General features: G+C 34.4%; 4 protein-coding genes across 6 annotated transcripts; 2 read left to right on the top strand and 2 right to left on the bottom strand.

The window, feature by feature from the left end:
* Window positions 1-256: 256 nt before the first annotated feature.
* LOC123206771 (dynein light chain 1, cytoplasmic-like) lies at window positions 257-3,583 on the top strand. 2 transcript variants are annotated; one of them, XM_044624009.1, is made up of 4 exons: window positions 257-667; window positions 779-884; window positions 2,843-2,900; window positions 3,250-3,391. In XM_044624009.1, the coding sequence occupies exons 1-3, from the start codon at window positions 500-502 to the stop codon at window positions 2,869-2,871; spliced, it is 303 nt and encodes a 100-aa protein (XP_044479944.1). In that variant the 5' UTR covers window positions 257-499; the 3' UTR covers window positions 2,872-2,900; window positions 3,250-3,391. The 2 variants fall into 2 exon arrangements, with proteins under 2 accessions (XP_044479944.1, XP_044479942.1); XM_044624007.1 differs by lacking the exon at window positions 2,843-2,900 and having other exon boundaries at window positions 270-667; window positions 3,250-3,583.
* Window positions 3,584-6,010: 2,427 nt separating this feature from the next.
* LOC123206786 (FCS-Like Zinc finger 15-like) lies at window positions 6,011-6,850 on the bottom strand. The gene is made up of 2 exons (XM_044624028.1): window positions 6,514-6,850; window positions 6,011-6,400 (listed from the first exon to the last, which is right to left on the bottom strand). The coding sequence occupies exons 1-2, from the start codon at window positions 6,732-6,734 to the stop codon at window positions 6,211-6,213; spliced, it is 411 nt and encodes a 136-aa protein (XP_044479963.1). The 5' UTR covers window positions 6,735-6,850; the 3' UTR covers window positions 6,011-6,210.
* A 7,924-nt stretch (window positions 6,851-14,774) lies between these two features.
* Window positions 14,775-16,712, bottom strand: LOC123206787 (protein DETOXIFICATION 55-like). The gene is made up of 2 exons (XM_044624029.1): window positions 16,600-16,712; window positions 14,775-16,500 (listed from the first exon to the last, which is right to left on the bottom strand). The coding sequence occupies exons 1-2, from the start codon at window positions 16,648-16,650 to the stop codon at window positions 15,031-15,033; spliced, it is 1,521 nt and encodes a 506-aa protein (XP_044479964.1). The 5' UTR covers window positions 16,651-16,712; the 3' UTR covers window positions 14,775-15,030.
* Window positions 16,713-19,941: 3,229 nt separating this feature from the next.
* LOC123206797 (lipoamide acyltransferase component of branched-chain alpha-keto acid dehydrogenase complex, mitochondrial-like) lies at window positions 19,942-24,540 on the top strand. 2 transcript variants are annotated; one of them, XM_044624045.1, is made up of 8 exons: window positions 19,942-20,218; window positions 20,798-20,944; window positions 21,463-21,588; window positions 22,167-22,543; window positions 22,821-23,068; window positions 23,273-23,361; window positions 23,668-23,895; window positions 24,120-24,321. In XM_044624045.1, exons 1-8 carry the CDS (start codon window positions 20,027-20,029, stop codon window positions 24,135-24,137), a joined length of 1,425 nt encoding a protein of 474 aa, XP_044479980.1. In that variant the 5' UTR covers window positions 19,942-20,026; the 3' UTR covers window positions 24,138-24,321. The 2 variants fall into 2 exon arrangements, with proteins under 2 accessions (XP_044479980.1, XP_044479979.1); XM_044624044.1 differs by having other exon boundaries at window positions 19,951-20,218; window positions 24,167-24,540.
* Window positions 24,541-24,672: the final 132 nt, after the last annotated feature.

The following is a 24,672-nucleotide window of genomic DNA, read 5'->3' as shown; positions in this document are numbered from 1 at the left end:
ACCTTTAAACAATTAGTATTACTATTACTATTAGTTAATGTTTTCCAATTTGAATCGAGATGGACTCAATCGAGATATTGATTTGGGGTTTTGACTCGGGTGGACTGTTGACTCGGTGACAGATTAAATACACATTAGAATATATTTTTACCAAAAAATATTGTGGTTATGCATAATGCATATATCTTACTAAATGAACCGGTTCAACCCATCAATCCAGTCCAGATTTAAAAGACTTGTCCTGGTATGTGGTGTGAAAGAATCCAAAATCCAGCACAGCTTAAAACGACAGCGTTTTTTATTTGTTTGCCTGCCTCCACTGGAAAAAGTGAACTGAGCTCCGTCCACAATTTAACACAGTCAACACGCAAGTGACTCGATTCAGCAAAGTAAGCGAAACGCTTTGGAAAAGAGAAGCTGGTATAGTTGGTACCAAACTCAATAAAAAACAAATCGAAATCGAATTCACTGCTTTCACTTTGACGAAGAAACAAATACCATGAGTGAAGACACGAAGAAAAGCAACGGCGGAGCTCTTGTCGTGAAAACCGACTCCGATGATGGGAAACCCACCCAGCCGGTGTCGCAATCTGTTAAAAGAATCATCATCAAGAGCGCCGACATGAAAGACGAACTGCAACAAGAAGCTGTTGATATCGCCATCGCAGTTATTTTTCCTTCTTTTAACACATCATTTTTTAAAAAATTTTTTTTTCTAATGTAAAGTTTCATTTATCGAGATTTTATTCAGTCATTTGATTTCGGTTGTTTCTCGTAGGCATTTGAGAGGAACAATGTAGAGAAAGATGTAGCAGAGCGAATAAAGAAGGAGTTCGACAAGAGACACGGACCCACTTGGCACTGCATCGTTGGTAGCAATTTTGGTAATTCCATTTTGCTTCTGTTAGGGTTTCCTTTTCCTCTTCTCCTTCTTCTTCCTTTTTTTAATAATTATTTTCGATTATCTCTGATTATTTATTTCAACAATCTTTAGGTGGATAGATGAAATAGATCTAGGATAAATTCCATATGAATGTTCTCTTATACATGATTCTTGTGTTGTAATATTTTGATTTGGGAAGCAAAAATTATAACTCCTATCTTTTGTTGCATGAGTATTAGCTTTTATTAAGGGAATGTAGTGAAATGGTTTTGGATGAGCTGTGTTTTTGTGGGTTTTTTGAGTAGTCGTATAGTGATATTAGTTCTGGTTGGAAAATTTGCACCCAAAATTTCAGGTTAGTACATAATTATTAGTTATGTTTCGTGTAGAATTTTATGATTGCCTTGTGAATGTTTGTTCGTTTTATTGAATGATTTTGCAATCTTATTCAGTCTAGTCAAATCGAAATGTCTGCTTGATACTAGGACTGGCCTGGCAGCCAATTGCTTGCATTAGTTTCCATAGCCGGTGTTAATAGATCTGTACTATCAGGTCTGATCTCAGGGTCTTATCACAGGAAGAAAATTGTCTGATCTTGGGAAAGCATATGGATGATGCGAGAGTTATCTGGCGATAACATTTTGATGTTGTTAGGTTACAGTATTTTATTCATCAGTTTGCAAGTTTATATGAAACATGAGGTGTTGCTGTTGCACATCAAGGAAGTAGTGCAGCCAAGATTAAGTATTTTTGGCCAAATCTGGATTAGGTTTGATTTCGTATTTTGAGGCAAACTAAACAACTTGACCCATTGAGCATGATGGAGAGTCCATTGACAAAACTTTGCTCTTTTCTGAAAGCATTCTTCTAGCTTTACTCTAATAATGCTTCAGCACTTTGCTTTTTACATATCATAAGAGACACCACTGAGTGAATTTAGAATTGGTCTATATTCTCACTTGTAGATTTTACTTTGTCACTTATATGTAGAAACTGAAAGGTCTAGTGTACTATTAATGGTTTATTCTCAAAACATGGTATCTTAAAATTTAGCTAAGCAAATTGTGATTCTTACTAGCTGATCCATGACCATGAGTTGATCTAGGTGTGTAATAGTCATATTGCTTAGAGAATGGAGTTTCAATTTAAAGATGCCTGGTGTCTTGCAAACAACTATAATGTAGCAGGAACTCATTGGGTTTGGTTTCCAAACTATTCCCTTTTATGACTGATGTAAGTCAAATCAATGATGATGCTGTGCATGCTTAAGGATTATCTTTTATGATTTTTTTTAAGTTTGTAATCATTATTGACCAAATATTGAAGTTCAAGTTTTCATGACTAATGGAATATCTAACTTTACATAAAATGATTTTGTTTACTTCATTTTGTTGCAATTTATTAGAAACAAATTGTTTTATCCTATTTTTTTACATGTTCTTAAGTTAATAAATGTGCTGGTTATTTTCCTAACTTCCTTTATTGTAAGTTGTATCCAGTTTAGGGTTGCCCATACTCACTTGAAATCTTATTTCCATAAGAAAAAACTCAATTATAAATATGCACATGTCAAAGACTTACAAATTATTAGAAAACATATCTATTTGTTAACCTGCCTCCCAGAATCCAGCTTGGTGTTACTCATCTTACATTGACCTATGCTTTGGTAAACTAACCACTGAACTTTCTTTTTATTGTTCCTAAACTTTAATAATGGAAATACTTCACGTAAAAAGATTGTTTAATTTGTTAACATTGGTAAAGCTAAGAAAAACTTTCTCAGAAGCTTTAGGGTTATCTGTGTGGTCATGCCTTTTGGTGATCATTTTGAGGAACTGTATACACTACTGTTGGTTGAGGATACAAGTGCATAATTTAGTGATGCATCCTTAGTTTCAAAGAGTCAGATAATCACCTGAACATGTTCTGTTGTATAATGTGGTGCCTTGCTTATTGAAGGTCATGGTATGAGTGCCCTGCATTTCTGAAGTTGATCTCCCCCTGCACAACTCCAAATGTACTGCTGCCAGACCTGTTGGATAGCCCACTATTCTGATCAAAATTTTGGTTTCCTCTTACTGTTGATTATATTATAGCATTAATCTCTGATTTGTTGGATTTAGAAATGCATTTCGTATGTCTTTTCAGCATGGGTCTTCTTGTTGAATAACAGAGTTGCATCATTTTGCTGTTTTAGGAGGCATATTTGCCTTACCTGATTTTCTTTATAAAGCAAATTGCTTTGATCTTGCCACTTCATTATGAAATTAGGGAAGATTAATTTGAGAAGAGGATCAGTCACCACCACTAGAGCTTGGACTGATGCCTTCTTATTTTTTGTCTGTTTGTGTGTGTTTTTGGTACAGGCTCATATGTCACGCATGAAACAAACCACTTTGTTTATTTCTACTTGGATCAGAAAGCAGTTTTGCTATTCAAATCTGGTTAATGAGGACAGCGATGTTGATAAATATGGATGAAAATGGTGCTGATGATGAGTTTATGTTCATCATGTGAGAGTTGATGTCTGTATGTATTAATCAAGACCTGCTGGCTAGTGAAACCTCTGAATGGTGATACTTGTGCTTAACTTGTATATTTGTATCCACTGAAACTTATCTTGAAACCTCATACGGATGTGAAATGCTTTCTGTTTTTCTTTTGAAACTCTAAATGGCGAATGCTGATTCTTGTGCTTAACTAATTTTGATATAACTATGCCAACTTAATGAAACTAATTTGAATACCAATAATGATGTGTTATCGTGTGAGGTACTAATTTGAATATCAATAATGATGTGTTATAAGCGTATATACATAGTATCATTTAAAGTAAGCTATTTGAGGTAATGAGATATTATCTATTTTGGTCTTGGATGGTCTAGGATCTTATCCTAAGAAGGGTTTCACAAGAGAGAGAATAGGTTCATATTTATCTAAGGCCCCCAATTAAGGGATTTGTGTAGGGCACTTGGCAAACTCTTGGTTTCTCTTCGATGTAAGACTTTTGGCATCAATCTTATACTTCTGATTTTCACTCACGCATAAACAGCGAGAAGAAACCACAATAGTATTGCCTCATGTTCACTATTAAAGAATCTTTACTCTTCCACGGCGCCTAGACCAAATTAGATTTAGATTCAGGCATTCAGCCATTGATAGCATTGACATTTCGCCATAGGAAAACTAGAAACACCATTTTTCTCTGGCCAACATCCCTAAAGTACCTAAATTTTGTAGGACTGAGGTTTTAATAGCCCGAGGAAAACGTTTAGATGCGTGAAGATGAATATGAATATGTATATTTTATACATATAGAATTTGTAATTTGCTTATACTGCCAACATGGCCAGTGACTTCCATAACTTATAATGCTCTCCCATGCCATCTTAACCCCCAGCTACCAACACCTTCGCCCCACCAATCCTTGATTTATGGTCGATACAGTCGTGTACAAGACTTACATTCATGCATGCACCCAGAAGCCGAAATTCAGACTAGCCCCTTGTGGCTCGGCTTGGTTATTGTTAAACCGAGCTTTATCTTGAGCGGTTTGAATATAAGACTCAAGCCAAGTTCGAATTTATTGTTTTCTGGTTCCATGAGCACGCAGCTCATATCATGTATATTATTAATAAATTTCTAAATATTTAAAATTTTATATCTATGTTCCTAAACTTTTACTTTTTGATTTTGAATACAAGAGTAATTAATAAATATATAAATTATAAGTAAAATTGTGGTTTCCCGAATTGAGCTAATGGCCTCACTTTCACTTTCAAACTCAAACCCTAGTAAACTTTATTGAACCAAACTCAAATAAAAAAATATTCAGTTTCACTCATCTGCATCCTCGGGTTATCCATTTTCTCTATTCTTGGCATGTACAACTTTTATGTAATATATCTTATTAACTGTTTGATTTTCACGGTCTTCTTGTTTCATCTATGTGTTGCCTTTATTGGGTTGGCAAGTATTATTAGCCATTAGAATCCAATTATGTAGTCCTGTTTATTCACGAAGCATTCATGTAAGGGGCAAGTGAGGTGATCTGCTGGTACTGTTCTGCAACAATGGTTATTCATGAGAAAATTTAACTTCATTTAAAGCCATGAAGAGGAAAGGGGTCCAGTGTCTGTCAACGCTAGAAAACGAATGTCCCGAATCATCGAGCAACGCCCTTCAATTAATTTCTGGATACTGTAGAGTGAGTAGCTAGAGTTTTAACCTTACAAGAATCATGGCCCCTCAAAGTTGGACAGATTTAATTATTCATTTGTCCTATTTGAACCCAGCTAGCTCTCAACATTGCACATTTTTGAGACGAACATTAGCCTAGGAAATGCAGCCACCCATGCAATATTATTAGGATTATATTCAAATCGAATTAATTTAATTTCAGTTGGATATCCAATTTTTAACAAACCAAATCCAAGCGAGGTTAGTTCCAATTCAAATACAAATCAAACCAACTCAAATACAAAAGGAAATAAAAAAATCGTTGATGAATTTATTTTATTAATAATTTTATTTATTATTTTTGATAATTTTTTTTTTTAATAATTTTATCATTAATTCAATTCAACTCAAAATGGAGTTTATGAATTGTACTGAATGGTCAGAGCCTAAGCCGACCTCCCTTAGCACTTTGCTTCACTCAACCCCTTATTCATTAAGTAATTAACCAACCCCTTATTTATTAAGTAATTAACCGACAAATAGTGGGACTTCAATAAAAATTTACAAACTTGGAATTCTTTAAATGTTCCATTGGGGACCATAACTTTGTCGATTGATACCATTAATTCTTCGATCACTAGGCTTTCCCCCCCACACCACCCCAAGAGGAAAAAGAAAGAAATATTCTCCACCAAATCACTGTGTCTCTTAATGCGTAATCTAGACATTCCCCATATAATTCCACTAAAATGCGCAGGTTGTCATCTAGGAGGACGACAACAAATAATAACATTATTGTTTTTTTCCCAAAGAAAATGATATAACTCTCATGGGCCTCAACTCAAGCAAATACCACAGAAAAATACCATAAATACCCTTAAACGTCACATTATGAAAAATAAAAGAAAATTAAGAAAAAACAAAAAATTCCAGACTTTCAGGAGAACGGGAAGCAAAATCAAACCAGGGGTTCCCATAGATACGTGGGCTAGAAAGTAAAATGCCCTTTTGGCTTCAAACACAGGAGCAAGACGACATAGCACTTAATAGTCATTACAAAATTAGACATGGGTAAAACTGGAAGATACTTTTTTAAAATGAAAAAAACCATTTTTTCAGTTCCTGGTGATCATCCATCTTTTTCTTCCTCAGTAAGCAAAGCCGCTGCCACCTCCTCCTCCTCGGTTTTTGTTTCCTTTACGACGGGAACCAGATGCTGATGAGGAAGAAGCTGGTTTCATGGCAGCCAACGAACAGTTCTCTTTCTTAATACTATCTTCTTCTTCGTTAAATATTTGCCTGCACCTGCACTCCACGCTACAAAAAGCACTCTCTCCTCTACGCAACAAATCAAAACATGGGCTTGCTTAGAAATAATACTACAAATAAACAAAGATCTTGAAACTTGAAAGACGAGACAAAACATAACTCAAATGAAAAAAGGTGCTTACTTGTACATGTAAATATCTTTGCTTGGCAAAAGAGGCTGTTGGCAGAGAAAGCATCGCTGAAGAAAAGTAGGGACTGGGAAATTTGACTGAGAAGAAGATGATGATGAAGAGAACTTATTATTGTTCATATTCATAGTGGCTTTGTTGATAACTTGAGGGCTTTTCTGGTTGCTGGAACTACCAGACTTCTGGTTCTCCAAGACTATACTTAGTCCCACCATATCTCATTCTACAAATCTCTCTCTTTTAAAGCTTTGTGAAAACATTCAGAGCTTGAGAGAAAAATAAATAGAAGAAAAAGAGAGCAGAGAAGGTACTTGACTTGGGTCCCTCACAGCTAGAAGAGAGCAGTAACAAGGACCATAAACGGAACGAACGATTTGACTCCTTGTGATTTTTAACTGCCACGTGTCCCTCCTTTTTAGTCTCCATTTATTTTTCATTTTTTGTGTTTTGTTTTTTCTTCTTCTTCATTCTGTGTCTCACTGCCTGTACATTAATTCCCTTTTTCTTCGATTGAACGGCGTAGTTTAGAGTTGAAGCTATCCACAAATGACTAACCCAGTCGCATTTTCTTGCGAGTAAAACTCACCGTTCACCTTTCATTCTGCATTCAGTCCCCTTGACTGGAACTCGTTGGAGGTAAAAATAAAGGCGGTCAGTCTTGTCAAACCAGATGAGCTTTTGTTTTTGTATGGTGCTTTATCTCTTTTCATTGAATTGCTTTTGCTTACTACTCTTTGATTTGGCCTCAAGACAGATAGCACTGCTAGTAGTCATTGATTTAAAACCCATCCAGATCAGTTGGACAGCTAAACTGATTCGATCCGAACTTAATCACCAATATGATTGACGGTGTTTAAATCTATTTAAGTTATCACACTAGAATGATCGGAATTAGACTGAGAAAAAATCACATCAGATTACGATTCAATTAAATCATATCAATTATTTAAATAATTCACATATTCTACTACTTATCAAATTTGTCATAACCCATTCTTACCCAATAACCGAGCTAGGGTTAATCTTTGTAATTGCATGGTAATATTGTAGATAAGGATGGCCTGCCTTCAATCCCTTTTAGTTTAGTTTATGATTAAACTTTTTTATCTTCTACGTGAAAAGAATAAAACATGCTCCATTATAATCATTTACCACCACACATAAATCTTCGTTCCCCAGTGGGTGGTAATAAAACAATATTATGAGTATGAATATCTGTAAAGGCAAACTTACCAAGTTGGCTGTATGTATAGTTGAGTGATGGACCAATGAAATGGCAGAATCTTGTTGGCGCATGGTTACGAAAGAAGCTAGCTGTCCTCAAAAACAATAATAATAATAATAATATGTTTACTTTCATAATTATTTATGAGTCGGCCTAGCTAGCCACTTTAAACGAAGATAAACACAAATTATTAGTCACTAAGTGATATTAATTAAAGTGGGATTAATGTTAATTATTTATCTTGGCCTGTCACATCACTGTTGTAAGTAATTTGAATTTTCTTTATAGTTATTATGCCAAAGACTATTTCTCACCCAAGGTTTAATGAATAGACCGATTTCCACCCACTAAATTTTAAAAACTCAAATACCTACCCACCCATTAAAATTCATTGTTAAAGTTAGGGATACAATTGTTATTTAACTAAAAATATTAAAACTATCACTTACCCCCCCCAAGTGTATAAATCTAACATTTCCCCACCCAAGGTTTGAAGAATCGTCATTTCCCTCCTAGGGTTTTATTCTTTCTCTAACGATATTTTTCGACTGACCTTTCATCTATCGGCGCTTCCTTTAGCCTCTATGACGAAGACACAGTCACGAAGAGGCCATGAAGGTGACAATTGGAAGTGATATCGTCGAAGATCTATTGTGCTTCGTGCAGATTTATCCCACGATAGATCTTAGCCACTTTTGTCATGTTTCTACTCGTTAGAGATTTTTCTAGACGATGTCAAGATCTGTCAAAGTGGAAGCAATGCTGTCAAAGATGGCAAACTCTACCGTATGAGGTGACAATTTCAAAATCTTAGAAGAAAAATGTGATTTTTCAAACCTTTAAGAGAGGAAATTTTAAATTTAAAAACCTAGGGGAAATAAATTATTTTTATTTTTTTAACTAAATAACAATTTTACTTTTATTTATAATACTAAATTTTAAAAAATAAGTGGGGATTTAGGTTTTTGATAGTTAATAGGTAAAAATTTGTCCTTTCACTAAATCTCAGGCGGGAAATGGGTCTTTGGCCTAATTATTATATCCTTAGTTACTGGCCCTCCTTTGAAGAAAATCCGTCCTCTTTATGTATACGTCGAGCTACTCAGGCATGCATGCACGTGCATGCAGGCAAGCATAATTGGAGCCATTTCAATTCGTAAAACTAATATTTTTATTATTTAATTACGTAATAATATATTAATATTTATACTCGAGTTTATTTACATTATTAATATATAAAATATTATTTTACAACGAACGGATGTGTTAAGAAAAATTAGATAATGACAAGGGTATAAGGGTAAAAACACTCATACAACCTTCATGGGCCCCAATTGATTTTGCCATCGAAGAAGAGTGTGCGGTTGAATGGGCCTATGTTTGGGCCCATTTGAGATAGATATGACCAGTCACAATGTTAAGACTTGTTTGGCAACGAGTTTTAATCCACCATCAATACTGCAACTTCCTTTTATTATTCTTCTTAAAGATGATGTTCAAAATCTTCTTCTTTTTCTTCTTCTTTTTTTTTTTTTTTTTTTTTAATTTTATGGTCGCAAAGTCCTTAAAAAATGATGGAGACATGCAAAGAATTTTGGTAAAATTCTTGCGTTAGAACTAAAAAGGAACATAAGATGGGGATCTGGGAACAAACTTTAAAGTCATGTAGATACATATATATATATATATATATATATATATATATATATATATATATATATATATAAAAGAATTATGCTATAGTTTCAGCTCCATTATATTATCTGTAAAAAGGAAAAGAAATCCTAAGACTAAAAAGAGACTCTTATATTATAACCCGGGTTATATCGAAATCGAATTGGTTTGATCTCAGTTTAGTTTTTAATTTAAATAAGTTGAATTCAAATTAAAGTACCTATAATTCAAGTTTAAGTAAAATTAGTTCGAATTTAACAAATTTTCATATAAGTCACCAATAGATTTATCTTTTCTAACGATTTTTTTTAATGATTTTTTTTCTTTTTTTTATGATTTTTTCTTTTTCATTTCCAGTGACCTTTCTTCTTTTTCAATATTTTTCAAAAGTAAACTAGTACATTATGCGAGGATCATTTCAAAAGTAAACTAGTGTGGTTAGTATCGGAATATATGTGTGTATATATTATTTTTTTGGTGTTAGGTTAGGTTTGTGGAATAAATTCTGTGGGAAGATTTTCTAGGTGATAGAGGTGAGTTTCGGAGCACTCAAACTTTGTTTAAATTTGTGATGTTGATATTTTATTCTCAAAATTATATTAGATTTCAATATTGTTGGTCGATTCTTTTCTTTTGTCTATTTCAATATAAATAGAAAAAGAAAATGAAAGATCATGGTAATGCTTTGTATCTCTCACAACTTTTTTTCAACATAAATATGATGATTATGGATGTATTTCAAAATATCTCGATCAGATTTTTTTAGTATTCAATTAAATATTTAATTATATAATTATATATTATTTTATCTATAATTTAAAATTATTTAATTACATAATGATACTAAATTAAGTTCTCAAAATTGAGAATACATAAATATATTTATTTTAAAAATTATATTAAAATTTATTTATGTATTATATTATATATATATATATTTATTTATTTATTTATATAAATCAGTTATCCCCATGGACAATTCCAAAATATTGAACCAAAAATATGACCTGGAAAGGACTGAAAATTTAACATTCAATAAAGAAAACAAAAACAATGATTATTTGATGTTATATCTTCCTTTCATTATTATTGTACACTTTTGTTGGGTAGCCAAAATATCTTTCTAAAGCAAGGCTAGTGTCATATAACCGGATTTATCACGAGGTTGAACCTAGCTCGAATTAATTGAGCAAAGTTTAAATTAAGTTTGAGTATTAATTTATCAATTTTGAATTGAATTTTTCTAAAACAAAATATTGTGACGAGCCAAAATATCTTTCTATAACAAAATATCATTTTTGTTATATAAATTATAAAGAATCGTTGTCCCCTGATCACGATAATAATTATCTCTCCATCTTCTTCCTTTCTCACACTCTTTCCTTATCGTCTTAGTTTAAATATTATCATAGTAATAATATTGGGATAAATAATTAAATGTGTAATAAATATTTTTATAAATAATATATTTCATAAAATAAGTATACGATAGGGATAGGTGGGATGGGAATATATTTATATCCTTCTTCGCCTTGTCTCGGTTTTTCGAATTGTTTTTGTTTTTATCCCTTTTATGTTAAGGAATTTTCATACAACATGGGCCTAGTTGGACTTATAGGTCAAGTTGTCGTGGTTAATATAATGCAAATCCATATCATCTTCTTTCGCTCTCGCAAGCAATCATGAATCTATTAGGCCTACAAAAGCCCAATAAACAAGCCATTCCACTTGCAAGAGCCGAATCAAAGATGAAGATTGGGCTTGGTATAAATGGGCTGGACGAGGAGCCCAGAGAGATTAGAAGTGGTTATAGGAGATAGAAACTCAAAGACAAAGAAGAAAAGGATTACAATTGAGATCCTCCACAAGTATCTAGAATAGCTTCCGCAAAACCCAATGGATAGTTAAGGAAGATAGTCGTTCCACACGATACATTTAGAGCTGCTTTAGCCATTTGATTTGCAGCCCCACCATCCTCAGAGTGGATGTTGCAGCCTTATTATCCTCTGAGATAACAATATGTGATTAGGTATTATAATTATTTATTTATTTATTTTTATGCTTTAAATTACTTAATCACGCATTTAAAGTAAAAGTTTGAATTCGAATCTATGTCATGTTTATAAAATCTTGACTTATTTGAAATAATAGTTATAGATCTAGTCATTATACACTGAGTTTATCTGTTCAATAAATACAAACAGATTTTCGATTTTATAAAAAAATTACTTAATCATATACTATAATATCAATCCATCATCAAAATCACCTATTCACAAACTCTCAATTACAATATGTCCACTATATTTAATAATTTTAAAACAAAAACAATCATCCGCTATATGAAAGATGAATTAAGATGGAGAATTGAGATGTGGGGAAAAATTGTAACAATATATATCTAGCAATAAAATTATAAATAAAAGGAAAAATCTAAACCATCTTCTATCAATGATCTTTTGTCAGTTCTAGTGTTGGGTTCAATCAAAACCAAACTCAAACAAAATTTAACTTAAATTCAGAAAAGTTAATCTAAAATCTATGAATTATAGTTAAAAAACAATTTGAATTTAGATTTGTTTCAAATTCCAATGTTTCAATAAACTTAAATTTAATGGTTTTATGTAACGCTGGATTTGAACCGAGCCAGCTCGAGCTCGGTTCGATCGAGCCCGAAATGAACCGGCCTTAGCCGAGCTTGAGCTACTCGTCAGATTTTCTAATTAAAATTTTTGATACAAAATAACGTCGTTTTGATCAATATATATTAAAATAACTTCGTTTTGATAATGAAAAAAGAATCGAACTGAATTCAAATCGGGTTTAGTCAAACTCAAACTTGAGTCAACTATATATGAACCGAGCCGAACTCGAGCTTAAGACTCGGGTCGAATCTAACCCTAGTTTTATAAAATACATCTCATTTTTAAATCGAACTCGGCTTATTTGAGAGGAGGTTGAGCAACAACTTGATTGCGTAAACTTTTTAAGTCTCTGATTTATAAAGTAAGCATAAATTTACTGGCTGGTTGTACTAAATGCGCAATGGCTGAACCACAAACTTATCTCGCCTCTTTGTTTCTGTATAGCCGACCATCAGCATGGTCCTATAAACTTTTTACGTCTTTTCAGATTGCTCAATGAACAGAAGGTACATCGTCCACTGAAATTAAATATGGACTTTCTGATTAACCCATTAGCTGTGAAGATCATCATCCCAGAAAAGTCTGATGCTGCTTTGAAAATGAATAATGAAGCTTTATCTAAATATCACACGATTTTAAAGGTTGGCAGTCAGTCAGTTGAAGATAAGGCATCTATGATCCATCTCACAGAACCTATCGACCCCCATTCTTTTGTGAGGAGGAAATTGATTAAGCAGTGAGAGATTCCAAGTGGGCTTACGTATGTGTTTGTTTCTATGGTGCAATAATTGATCTTCTGTATATATGAACAATGCGCTTCTTGGAAGTTTTCAGCCATTGTACTGTTTCCTGAAAGAACTGAAAAGATTGGCTCTGATTGAAACTAAGCTAATTAACAGGAAAAGTTGAAAAAATGAACGTTTGTCAATCTATAGGGACAATTATTCTTTCCAATTCCTTGTTCAGAGTATAAGATTGATGGATATGACTTCCATTGTTGAGGGAGATAACTGCATTATACTGTATTTTTCTTCACAAACATAGAACAAACCATTCAAAAACCCTAGTCCTTACCAGTTCCATAACAGAGAACAAACTATTGAAGTAGGTCGACACAATAACTAAGAGAGATTGTGTCAAAGCTGTTAAGAGATTGAGATTGTGGTCTTTGACCTAATTCCCATATAGAGTGGTAAGGGAATAAGCTTCTGATTTCGAATTAATCCACAATTTAAGGAAATTTGGTGTAAATCATAATGGGAAAAAACTTGGATTGTAAAGAGTTATAATTTCAGAAATTTGAGGCATTTAAATTGAAGCCTTTTGCTCGGTAGCTGCATGAGTTCATGTTAAAGTTTAAAGGTCATTTTCAAGAGTCATGCACACTATGTCATGAACATGCAATAATAAAATTTGGATACAGAATCTGGTGGTCCATTTGTTACCCGTAGGGAAACAGCATCACGTTATCACTGCGATTTGACAAATGATAATTTGAATACTTGGCTGCGCTCGAGCGAGTTTAGATTGGCAACTTCTGTATGTGAGCCTGCTTCTGGTTGTTTTGACAGTAACTGCCTATCTGGAATCCTGTTCATATGGATCCACTACGTAATCTTGTCATCTTTTGTACCTGAATGAAAAATGTTTGATTTTACCTGGACATTTTTATTAACTATTAGCTAGCCAAGAAAAAAGAAGACGAAGAAAGAAAGGTACCATTGAGATTTGATTTAACGTCTCGTGAAGTGATATCAAAGATTAAACATTTTGTTTTAATTGGAACATCAGTCGTACGTAGGGCTTGAGACTTGGGGACGAAGACCAACTGGTGTGTTTTTTCAATTTTATTGAAATTGAATTCACTTTCTACAACAAAAATCGGTTGAGTTTGGTGGGTTCGTAGAGTTGATGTTTTCATTCGGATATTTAATAAAATGACGGCAGAAATTAGATTACGCGCCATAGCTGACATCCGTGTTTAAGCTGGAAAAGTATTTCCAAGATCCCTATGAACGTGAGGTTTATTTGAACATGGTTTTGTTTGAATGAAGGAAACTTCGGCTGGGTGGTTCCTATTCAAGCTGATTCGGCTCAAATGATTCGATTTTGAGCTAAAACTCTAATTCAATAATTCATTTTGCGTTTATTTATTTGATACTATTCATCATTTCAATAAATTTCTTTTAGTAATCGGAGATGTTACTCGTATTTGTTAGACAGGTAAATTCGGAATACAATGATCGAATTCACAATCATTACATCAGATAAATTAAGATTTCACAAACGTAATAAAAGCTTGAATCCAAATCTTCATCTTGAAAGTTCTAATACTTCATTACTTTTGCTAACCTTTAGCATCATCATTTCAACAACATTATTTACTCTTATAGTGTCTCTATGATGATATTGTATACCAATTCAAACAAATTCAAATTAGACACTATTAGACTTCAACAAAAGCTTGCATTGACCCAAACTCATTCAATTTGAATAGAATATACCCTTACATCAATGAAAGCATGTGCAGAGCACATGTATGTATGAAGTTGTGAACACATGCATATGCACTCACAATGCACGTCTATCAAAACGTGAAAAATGTTTATGCTAGGTTACGATATCATCAATTCGTATACACTTAAGGCTGCTTACATTAAGATATTTAAAACAAGCAGGTCTCAACCATTTCTAATGACAGCCACTACATCGATTAAGCTATACAAGGAAAGAGTGTTCAATATTACACATGAACCCAAGTCACTACAATTATATATTATATTGCAACAACAGTTACCTTAACATTGTAAAAAAAGGGAAAACAATTTTCTGTTTTCTCAATCCAACTTAATGTGGTGACAAAGGCTTCTGGAAAATACAAATTACAATGTTATATGCATCTAGTTTTACGTATCAAATTAGTTATTAAGATATTTCTTTATCAGTGATTAGATAATTTAAAATCATTTAATCATAAGGTGACATATCATCTAAAAAACCAACAAGACCTTCTTCACATTGGACTGTTAGGTCTGCATGTGCTGAAAAGTTACTTTTGCCTACCAAGTCTGCGGCCTTAATCGATTCTTTTTCCCAATCTGTGTTGAACACCACAGTTAAAACTGAAATTAGGCATGCAATTTGAGCCCCAAGAAGGCCATAACACAGACCCACAAAGCCTAATTTCCAAACAAACGCCAATACTATCGCCAATGGTGCACCCACCAAGTAAAACGAGTAAAAGTTTATCGTTGCTCCAATTCCAGCCCTGGCACTGCCTCTAAGAATCCCACAGCTTGTGGTTTGTGGGCAATTTGCTAGCTCACACAATCCGATAATGGGCAGCACAGTCTTAGTTAGCGCAAGAACTTCGCTATCTTTAGTGAAAACTTTTCCCCATGCTTCTCTCCCTAGAGTTGTCCCTAACAACCCGAATATTGACACAAATAAGGCTAATCCTATGGTTACCACGGCGGCCAAATTGGCTTTTTTTGGCCTTCCTGCTCCAAGTTCGTTCCCCACTCGGCTTGACACAGAAGCACTAAGAGCCATTGGCAATGTGTACATTAGAGAGGTTGTTTGTATCACTAGAGCTGATGTTGCAAGAGCAACGCGAGGATTGATTAAATACCCGGCTAAAATCGTCATGAATTCATACCACCACCACTCTAAACAAACAGCTACACAGCTCGGTATGGCGAGCTGAAGAAGAACTCTCCATTCATCTCCTAATGAAGAAAAACTTGTTACAGAAAGTGGCAACGATTGATCAATTGTTAATGGTGTGCATAAGGGCATTTCCTCGGGGGTGCGAGTGTAGTAAATGTAACAAACAAGGAAGAAAAGGGTGATGAAATTGGTGGTGAAGTTGGAAATTGCGATTCCAGGCACACCAAGACCAAGATTGAAGGCCAAAAAAACAGTGACAGGGAGGTGAAAAACAACTGAGAGTAAGGTGCACCACATTAATGGCCATGTTGTCCCTTTACTACGCAAATAAATACGTAAAGGATGAAGAAGGCTGTTGGCGATAAGGTCTGGGATGGCATAGCGACAATAAATGCTAGCAACTTTTGTTATATCGGGGTCCTGATGGAGGAGAAGCATGAGAGGTTCAAGGTTGAGCCATAAAAACCCAATAGCTACTGAAGCAAGAAGTAGCAGAAAAACTGTTCTCTTTAGAGTGAGAGATACTAAAGTCAGATTTTTTGACCCAAAACCTTGACCACAAAGGGGCTCCATCCCCATGGCCAAGCCTGATAAAACCGAATAGCCGGTGATGTTTGTAAAGCCGATGGCTAAAGCCCCGCCTGCAAGTTCAAGGCTTCCAAGTCTTCCCACGCACACAACTAAAAACATATTTTTGAGATATCCCACCAAGCTCATAGCCGCTAATGGCAAACCAATGCCTGATATTGTCTTCAGCTCCTCCACCACCTACAATAAACAAATAATTAAACAATCACTAAAATAAACAAAGAAAGATCATGCATACATGCTCTATATGGGTGTTTAAGACGAACTTTATTTATATACCTCTGGCATTGCCGGATACTTCTGCGATTTCTCTGCTGCAAACATCTTCATTTCTTGTTGCTACAAGTGTGTACTCTTGAAGTAAATTGAGTGCAGATATATATTATAGACGGTATTGTAGACAAATATATAATAAAGTTATGGATGGAAAAGCCGCACTGGAACCTTATTTTAACCGTGTGATAATTCTTAAACAAAGTTTGCCGAACCCTACTGTTCCAATCATATTTGTCATCTTTCCCAGATTTGCTCAAACATATCCACTTTCTTCTTCTCCACATATCGGGCTGTATATTGCCCCGATACGTCTCTCCACGTGAGTCTCCATCTTTTTATTTCAATATGTTCATCATTTAACTCGTTTCTGTTACCATTTTTTTATCCAAGTATTAATATGTGGGCAAAAGCTTTTCTTTGGTACATTAATGTTATGCCATTAATATCTACTGATTGAGTACGCAAGCGATTAATCAGCAAGGATGATAGATAGGGTTGGATTACGAGTCATAGTAATTTTGGACTTGGTTTGTTGAACCAAACTCAAACTAAAATAATTTCATGTTCTCGAGCTCAAGCTTGGTTCACGATTGATAGATATCTATATTAGAGTTCGTCACATAGATGATTTTTTCTATTTATCTTGTGATTCTTCTACTTCTTCTAGGGTAGATAAAAACCGAACTAATTTTAAATATTTTATGATTTGAGTTTAACTTGATTGAAAGTAAAATGACTCTAGTTCAACTCAAATTTGTTGAGTCAAAGTTAGAAATAGCTTAAGTTTAGTTTGTTCCCTAGGTTCGAATTACGTTTGATGTTCAACTCTAATTCATAACTTAAGTTTGTCACTCATTAATAAAATAACGTTATTTTAATAATAGTTTGATATGATTTGATTCGAGTCATAAGTCAAGCTTAAACTAAATCAAATTATCCACCTAACGTATTATTTTGATTGAGCTAATAAATAAACTGACCCTTTCAATTCAAAATCGGTTTTAATTTAATCTAAACAAATTTAAACTTAACCGAACAAACTTTTGAAAAATGTCTAATCCAATATTCTTAAGCATCACTATTCACTTTTTCCGGTGTTACCATTCACTTATAGTGACCAAACTCAAACTTTAACTAGATATTTTGTTTATATTTAATTTATCTTAATTCAATTTAAATCTATCTTTAATTATAAAAAACGTGTGAACGTTCTCAAGAGATTTTGAAAATATCATTCCATTTATTGTTGGAATGAGGTAATGTTTTCAATGACATTATTAATGACTATATAGGGCCAATGAAATGAACAATCGAAGAGACTGATTGCATTTGTAGCTCTATCGATCAGTGTCCATGTCATAAACAGAGTTAAACTTTAGAAGCAAATTAAAGGCTTTTTGATTCTTTATTAAAATGTAAAAAATTTCACATGCTTTCGCACGTATGTATCGATGGTTCCAAAACAATAGGACCTAAATTCTTCTTTGTATTCGATTGTAGCACGCACCTTGTCTATTAAAGCTGCTACAGCCAACTTGCTTTCCATTTCAGTTTTCTTATTTCTTTTCTAAACTTCTTTTTTTATCCTAATTTTGAATTATTACTTTTCTAATCTATTACCCTTTTACCCAATCACTCGAAACTCAGTTTTGAGTATTTAACTAATTATTTAAATAATTTATAATTATATGATTAAATATTTTTTAATTAAAAATATTTATTTTAAAATTAAATATACGTAACATTACTCAAATAAAATTTAAACCATTTATGAAGTTTATAATGTGCCCTGAAAATGACCATCCCTCAGGGGTAGAGATGTCAATGGGCCGGGCCGGCTCTAGCTCGACCCATTGGGTTAATAGGTCGGGCTTAAGGCCTAAAATAGTAATGTGCTTTCAAATCGGATTGGTCCATTGAAATATAAAGGCCCAAGACTTGATCCATTTAATAATGGGCTTTAATTAGGCCAGACCGGCCCAATTAATCAATAGTTTTAAAAATTTTTTAATTGAAATTTTTAATCAGACACTAAACATGGGATATGCACATTTTATTAAAATAATTTTTACCCTGTGAATGTGGCCTGCAATAAGCTATATAAACTTGAAAAGATGGCCCATGTAACACTTTATAAGAAATTAGAATCAGATTTTAGGATTTTCTCCTCTCGCTTAAAGCCTTGAAGAATCTCCAGGGAGGGAAGCAACTGTCGTTAATGAATTTATTTGATATTGGATCTATTTGTAATATTTTAAAATAATAAAATTAAAATAAAATGAGTTTAAAAATATAATAAAATAATTGAGATTGGAAGTTTGAAAAATTTATAATTATAATTGAAAGTAAAAATGAAAAATTTAGTAGGTTTTTATTGGGAAAAAATAAAAAAAAAAATTTTTAAAAATTAAGCAGATGCTGCTTCTCCTTCCGCTCCTCTTAGGGCTGGATTCGAGCCGAGCCGAGCTCGGCTCGGCTTTTTGAGGGCCGGCTCGAGTTCGGCTCGGCTCGGATTCAGCTCGTTTTCAGTTCGGCTCGGTAACGGCTCGGCTCGACTCATTTTTTATATCAAAACGATACCGTTTTGTATATATATAAAAATCAAAACGATACCGTTTTGTATAAAAAAATTTTAAAAAAAATATACCGAGCCAACCCGAGCCAGCTCGGGCTAGGCTCGGCTCGAGCTCGATCGAGCCGAACTGAGTCCGGCTCGTTTCGGGCTCGAACCGAGCCGAGCCGAGCTCGAGCCCGAGCTGGCTCGGCTCGAATCCAGCCCTAGCTCCTCTTCTGCCTTCTGCCGCAAGGCAGATTCTGCTTCTGCGTCTTCTGCTGCCTGCGGCAGAAGTAAGGAAAAAAAAATAAAAATTTTTATTTTTTTATAAACAGCACCAGATCAGCCCATAAGTGTAATATAAAGGCCCAATACCCAATCTTATAGGCTTATGGGCTTGGCTCAACACTCTACAGTATCAAACCGAGCTTTATCATGCTCAAATTTTTTTTCGTATTTTAGATTGGCCTATATTCAATTCGACTCAATTGATATGTGTACCTCAGATACCCTTGGTTGGAATTCATCCCAATCTCTATCCGCTGTCAAAACCAGCTGCGTAAGATAAAGATGATGATCCATAAAACACTAGAAAAAAATTTTTGATGACCATTGTTGACCAATCAGTTCCACGTGTCATTCAAGCCTAATCTTGCTGATTAGTTATCCTTTTGATAATTATCAGCACTAATATCAAAATTAATTGCTAATGGTTAATCAGGCAGCCTAACTTCAAATATTAATGCGCCTATAATTACAACAATTATACACACAAAGCATCATTAAGATTATCGTCAGATTCAGCCACGTGTATTATTGACTCTCTATATTGTAAACGGTAGTAAGGTTCGCCGTTTCCATCCTCGTGCGTGAGTGATGATCGGTAGAAGGATTTGGCAGAAGCGGCCTTGGAGCCGGAACTGGAGCTCCGGCCGGACATTGCTGTGTCCGTTCACCTATCATGAGTCAATTACGTCTTCTTTGCCGGGGCTGAAGGCTCCAGTGCTAGGTTTTCTCACTGGTCATGCTTCACTATTGTTGGGCTCGGCTAATAATAATCTTAAGGACGTGAGTTTCCTAATTCTGTTACAAGTGATTTAATCTAACTCTCTTTGTTTGTAGTTACTGTTCGATAAAATTTCTTCTTGTTTCCGGTGTTTGATTTTGTAGCTGTATAGTGAGAAGTAAATTCTGCGTTTTCAGTCAGAGATATTCTGTTATGCGATCTTATAAGATGTAAAGAGACATACGAGAGAGAGTTTAACATGCTATGATTCAGCGGAATTGGGCCATTCATACAGTGAAGTTAAATGATTAAGTGAATCTCCATTTGGTTTACACACGAACTAACATAAAACAGGCATATGAGAGTGCTCTGTTTTCATTCATTCCAGTCGTTATTCTGTTAGTGTGTTTTTAACCCATGCTTCAGTTGATAGGCTACTGTTCTATGTTGTTATGATTGCCTGTTATGAATATTATTGTGTGGATTTGGGAGACACTCATGAACGCCGATTTAAGTAAGCATGTTGATGTGCCTGATGTTTAAAGCAACATATTGTTGAACTTTCATTGAAGCACAATATTTTTATGGAAATGTGTTAAGATTCATTGTGTAATTATCTTCTCTTTTCTTCTATATTATAGTTCAGCATCCTCTGTGCAGTGAATAGATGTAGCTACTCAAGTCATGCTTTGGCAGATGTTCCGGTAGGTGGAGTAGTTGATGTACCATTGGCACAAACAGGTGAAGGTATTGCTGAGTGTGAACTCCTCAAATGGTTTGTTAAAGAGGTGGGTGAGAGACGCTAGTTGTTGCATTCACGTATTCCTTGATCTATACATTTCTTAGTATTCTGTTGAATTTCCAAATTGCTGCTTTTTAGTCCAAATTGTGGATGATTTATCTTCCCCATCCTAGATTCCAAAGTTCTTGTCTTTTTTTTTTTTTGGTTTGGCTAAATTAGTGCGTCACACGTACATTTTTTTTGTTTGGTGTTGTTTGTGAAGCTTTGTTAGTGATTTTTCTGTCTGTCTTACTGGATAAGATGCAACTGGAATATGTATCTATGAAGTAAAAGTATCTTCAGAAATGTGTTTAATTGTTAGAATGTTGCATTGATTTTGGCATGTAGGGTTTTGAATATAGTTACTGGCAATTCATGGCTTCTTTGTCCTTCAACAAATGAAATCTTGTACAGTTGCACATTACAACTACTTGGAAAGACTATCTATTTATATGTCTGCACGTTTATTCGGTGATGTGTTCAGTAGGTCCATATAAAGAAATTCTGATAGAATTACCGTGGCAGGGGGATCAAGTTGATGAGTTTCAACCACTTTGTGAAGTTCAGAGTGACAAAGCAACTATTGAAATAACAAGTCGTTACAAAGGAAAAGTTGCTAAAATTCTCCATGTTCCTGGAAACATTGTGAAGGTTTATTTTATTTACTTTTTTTTTGGGATGTGGAGTATTAATTGTTACATTTGGGTAGTGAGTAATCTGTTATTGGAAATTATTTCGTGCTTTACTGATATAGCTCTTATGTATGTGCTCAATGATTCACATAGCTGGTGTGTGGTATTAGGGGCAATGAAAGAGGGAACCGATGACCTTTTATTGAGAATTGTGTTTTCAGAGACAAGTATAGACCATGGTATCAAAAGAAAAACTGTTTCAAATACATTAGGAAGATTATCTTGAACCATTAATTTTTTCTTCAGTATTCTTGAATAATGGATTTGATTGTCCATTTCCATTAAATATTGCATAGCAGAAGGTTTCATATACATATATTCAGGTGCAGAAAGGACAAAAGAATAGATAAGTGCTTTTAGCACTTAAAAAGAAGTTGTAAAAGAAACAAAACAAATATGCATTTTTACTTTTTGTTATCAGTTTAAAATTTTTGTTTCGAGTAATGAATTCTAAATCAGAACATTATCCTTGGACTCCTTTTGACAGTTTCAAAATGTATACCATAGTTCTAAGGTTTTATAAACTTGAAAATCCAGGTTGGTGAAACTCTACTAAAGATGGTTGTTGAGGAATGTCTTGTGTCAGCACCTAGTTCAGATGTTTTGGAAAGTGCAAAACCACCAGGTTCCAAGGACATGAGCTTACCCAATTCTAAGCAGAATGAAAATGCAATGGGTGGAATTCTATGCACTCCTGCTGTACGGCACCTTGCAAAGCAATATGGTGTAAACTTAAATGATGTCCGTGGAAGTGGTAAAGACAGGAGGATATTGAAAGAAGATGTGGTTAAATATTCTGCTCAGAAAGGAATTGTTGAAGCTTCATCTGCCAGTGATAGTTCTGACTCAGAAGAAGGAAATGAGTCATTTGCATTTGCAGAAGTTATTTTAGATGATAAGACAGTCCCCTTGAGGTAACGTTCAATATTCACATGATGGAGTAACCTATTTACTTTTGAAATAGGGGTAGAGGGTGGCATCCATAGGCCTGCGATATCTTAGCTACACATTTTCTTTTGTTTGATCAATCTAAAAGTTATTTACGCCATAGGTTTATACATAGTTAAATTTCAATAATTGTAAATTGCATTCCCTTTTAGGTTCATTATTTTTGTTAAGTACTTGGCTGATTAAGTTTGTAGATTGTTTTTTTAGTATCCTAATCTTAGTTAATTAAATTTATTCTTTCAGGGGATACCAGAGAACAATGGTCAAAACCATGTCCATGGCTGCTAAAGTCCCACATTTTCATTATGTAGAAGAGATAAATTGTGATGCGCTTGTGGATCTTAAAACATCTTTTCAAAATAATAATTCTGATCCAAATGTTAAGTACACATTCCTTCCTTTATTGCTAAAGTCACTTTCAATGGCTTTGAGCAAATATCCCTTCATGAATAGTTGCTTCAATGAGGAGTCACTTGAGGTGATCCTTAGAGGTTGGTAATTACTTCTGCTAGTTGAAAAAACTCAATGCCATTTAGAAACTCATCTTGACTTCCCATAGAAAACCATTTAAGGTCAACTAATTCCATGGGATGCACAAGCAAACTTATCCAGAGATTACTGGTTTTAGTTTCCTTCTACAGCCTATTAATGCTATTTATATACACAATTTATGGTATTGTCATTGGTCATTGTAGGTTCCCACAATATCGGAGTTGCCATGGCTACTCCAAATGGTCTAGTTGTACCAAACATAAAGAATGTGCAGTCCCTTTCCATTGCAGAGGTTAGTTTTGTGTAACTTCTCATCTTCACAATAATTGAGCTGCAATATTGATATTCTTGCATTGCTTCTCTGTTTACCGGGAACATTTAGTGAATAATGACAATTGCAGAACTTCATACTGTAAATAAACATATTTTCTGTTTCCTTTTGTTCTCCTCTATTTTTCCATTTGATTATAAATCAGAATAACAGAGTACCTTCCCTTATTTATTTGCATAATTCATTTGCCTGTATATCAGGGTTTGACTGTCCTTCAATGTGCACTATCATGTACTTTTCATTGAAAACTTAACTCTTTCTGATTAGATAACGAAGGAGCTGTCACGCTTGCAACAATCATCAAGGGACAACAAGCTTAGTCCTGGAGACATATCTGGTGGAACAATAACTCTAAGCAACATTGGAGCAATTGGTGGAAAGTTTGGATCTCCTCTTGTCAACTTGCCTGAAGTTGCAATCATTGCACTTGGCCGAATACAGAGAGTTCCACACTTTGCGGACGATGGAATTGTGTACCCCACATCAATAGTGACGGTAAGCTATGGACAATGGTTTCCTATAATTTGATATTATTTAATAAATGCTGACCATAAAGGGGTAAAATAGTAGTTTTTCAGACTATCATGCCATAGACCAAACGTAGCTGATAATAGGGGTGAGTGTTCCCAATACGCTATTGAAAAAATGAAAACCGGTACTGAAATCAGAAATCTTTCATGCTCGGTTTCTACCTGAACTGATTTAGTACTTATCAGCAGGTTACAGCTTTCATCTGACACGGGTGTGATGGGGGTTTGTTTTTCAGGTTAATATTGGTGCAGACCATAGAGTTCTGGATGGAGCAACTGTTGCAAGATTTTGTAACGAGTGGAAACAGTTTATTGAAAACCCAGAGTTGCTGATGTTGCATATGCGATGACTGGTTTTCACTTGCATCAAGATGATGTGTCTTCAACACTAGTCAGCATTCCCTTGTCTATACAAACAAAACAAAAAGTTCGTATGCCAAGAAAACCTGAAATGTAATGCCGTGCCAACAAAATATTTAAAACGTTATGGCTACTTCTGAAAATGGATTCTTAATTTGAACCTGTCAAATAGATTCTACGGGAGTGCCATCTAAACTAAATGTATTCTGATTCATATCATTAGTGGACTCCATCCAACCATTCAAACTTAGATTGATGTTTGGCTCAAATGAGTTAAGTTTAAATAAGGCAGCCCCAAGTTAAGAATGAGTCGAGCCAGTATGTCTCACAATGACTCTTTCCATCCCAGGAAGACGTAGCATGATCACAATATGGACATAAC

This window comes from Mangifera indica, unplaced genomic scaffold (assembly GCF_011075055.1).
Source record: "Mangifera indica cultivar Alphonso unplaced genomic scaffold, CATAS_Mindica_2.1 Un_0049, whole genome shotgun sequence".
In the NCBI taxonomy this organism is placed as follows: Eukaryota; Viridiplantae; Streptophyta; class Magnoliopsida; order Sapindales; family Anacardiaceae; genus Mangifera; species Mangifera indica.
The sequence above is the reverse complement of the archived record's forward strand: the minus strand, read 5'-3'. Positions and strand labels throughout refer to the sequence as shown.

Excerpts from the sequence above, each read along its gene's own strand:
- LOC123206771 (XM_044624007.1), top strand. The coding sequence starts at position 500 with ATGAGTGAAGACACGAAGAAAAGCAACGGCGGAGCTCTTGTCGTGAAA. Across the intron at positions 668-778 it reads CTGTTGATATCGCCATCGCA|GCATTTGAGAGGAACAATGT; the intron begins GTTATTTTTCCT and ends TGTTTCTCGTAG. Across the intron at positions 885-3,249 it reads CATCGTTGGTAGCAATTTTG|GCTCATATGTCACGCATGAA; the intron begins GTAATTCCATTT and ends TTTTTGGTACAG.
- LOC123206786 (XM_044624028.1), bottom strand. The coding sequence starts at position 6,734 with ATGGTGGGACTAAGTATAGTCTTGGAGAACCAGAAGTCTGGTAGTTCC. Across the intron at positions 6,401-6,513 it reads AAAGATATTTACATGTACAA|AGGAGAGAGTGCTTTTTGTA; the intron begins GTAAGCACCTTT and ends TTTGTTGCGTAG.
- LOC123206787 (XM_044624029.1), bottom strand. The coding sequence starts at position 16,650 with ATGAAGATGTTTGCAGCAGAGAAATCGCAGAAGTATCCGGCAATGCCA. Across the intron at positions 16,501-16,599 it reads AGTATCCGGCAATGCCAGAG|GTGGTGGAGGAGCTGAAGAC; the intron begins GTATATAAATAA and ends TGTTTATTGTAG.
- LOC123206797 (XM_044624044.1), top strand. The coding sequence starts at position 20,027 with ATGATCGGTAGAAGGATTTGGCAGAAGCGGCCTTGGAGCCGGAACTGG. Across the intron at positions 20,219-20,797 it reads CTAATAATAATCTTAAGGAC|TTCAGCATCCTCTGTGCAGT; the intron begins GTGAGTTTCCTA and ends TCTATATTATAG. Across the intron at positions 22,544-22,820 it reads GATAAGACAGTCCCCTTGAG|GGGATACCAGAGAACAATGG; the intron begins GTAACGTTCAAT and ends TTATTCTTTCAG.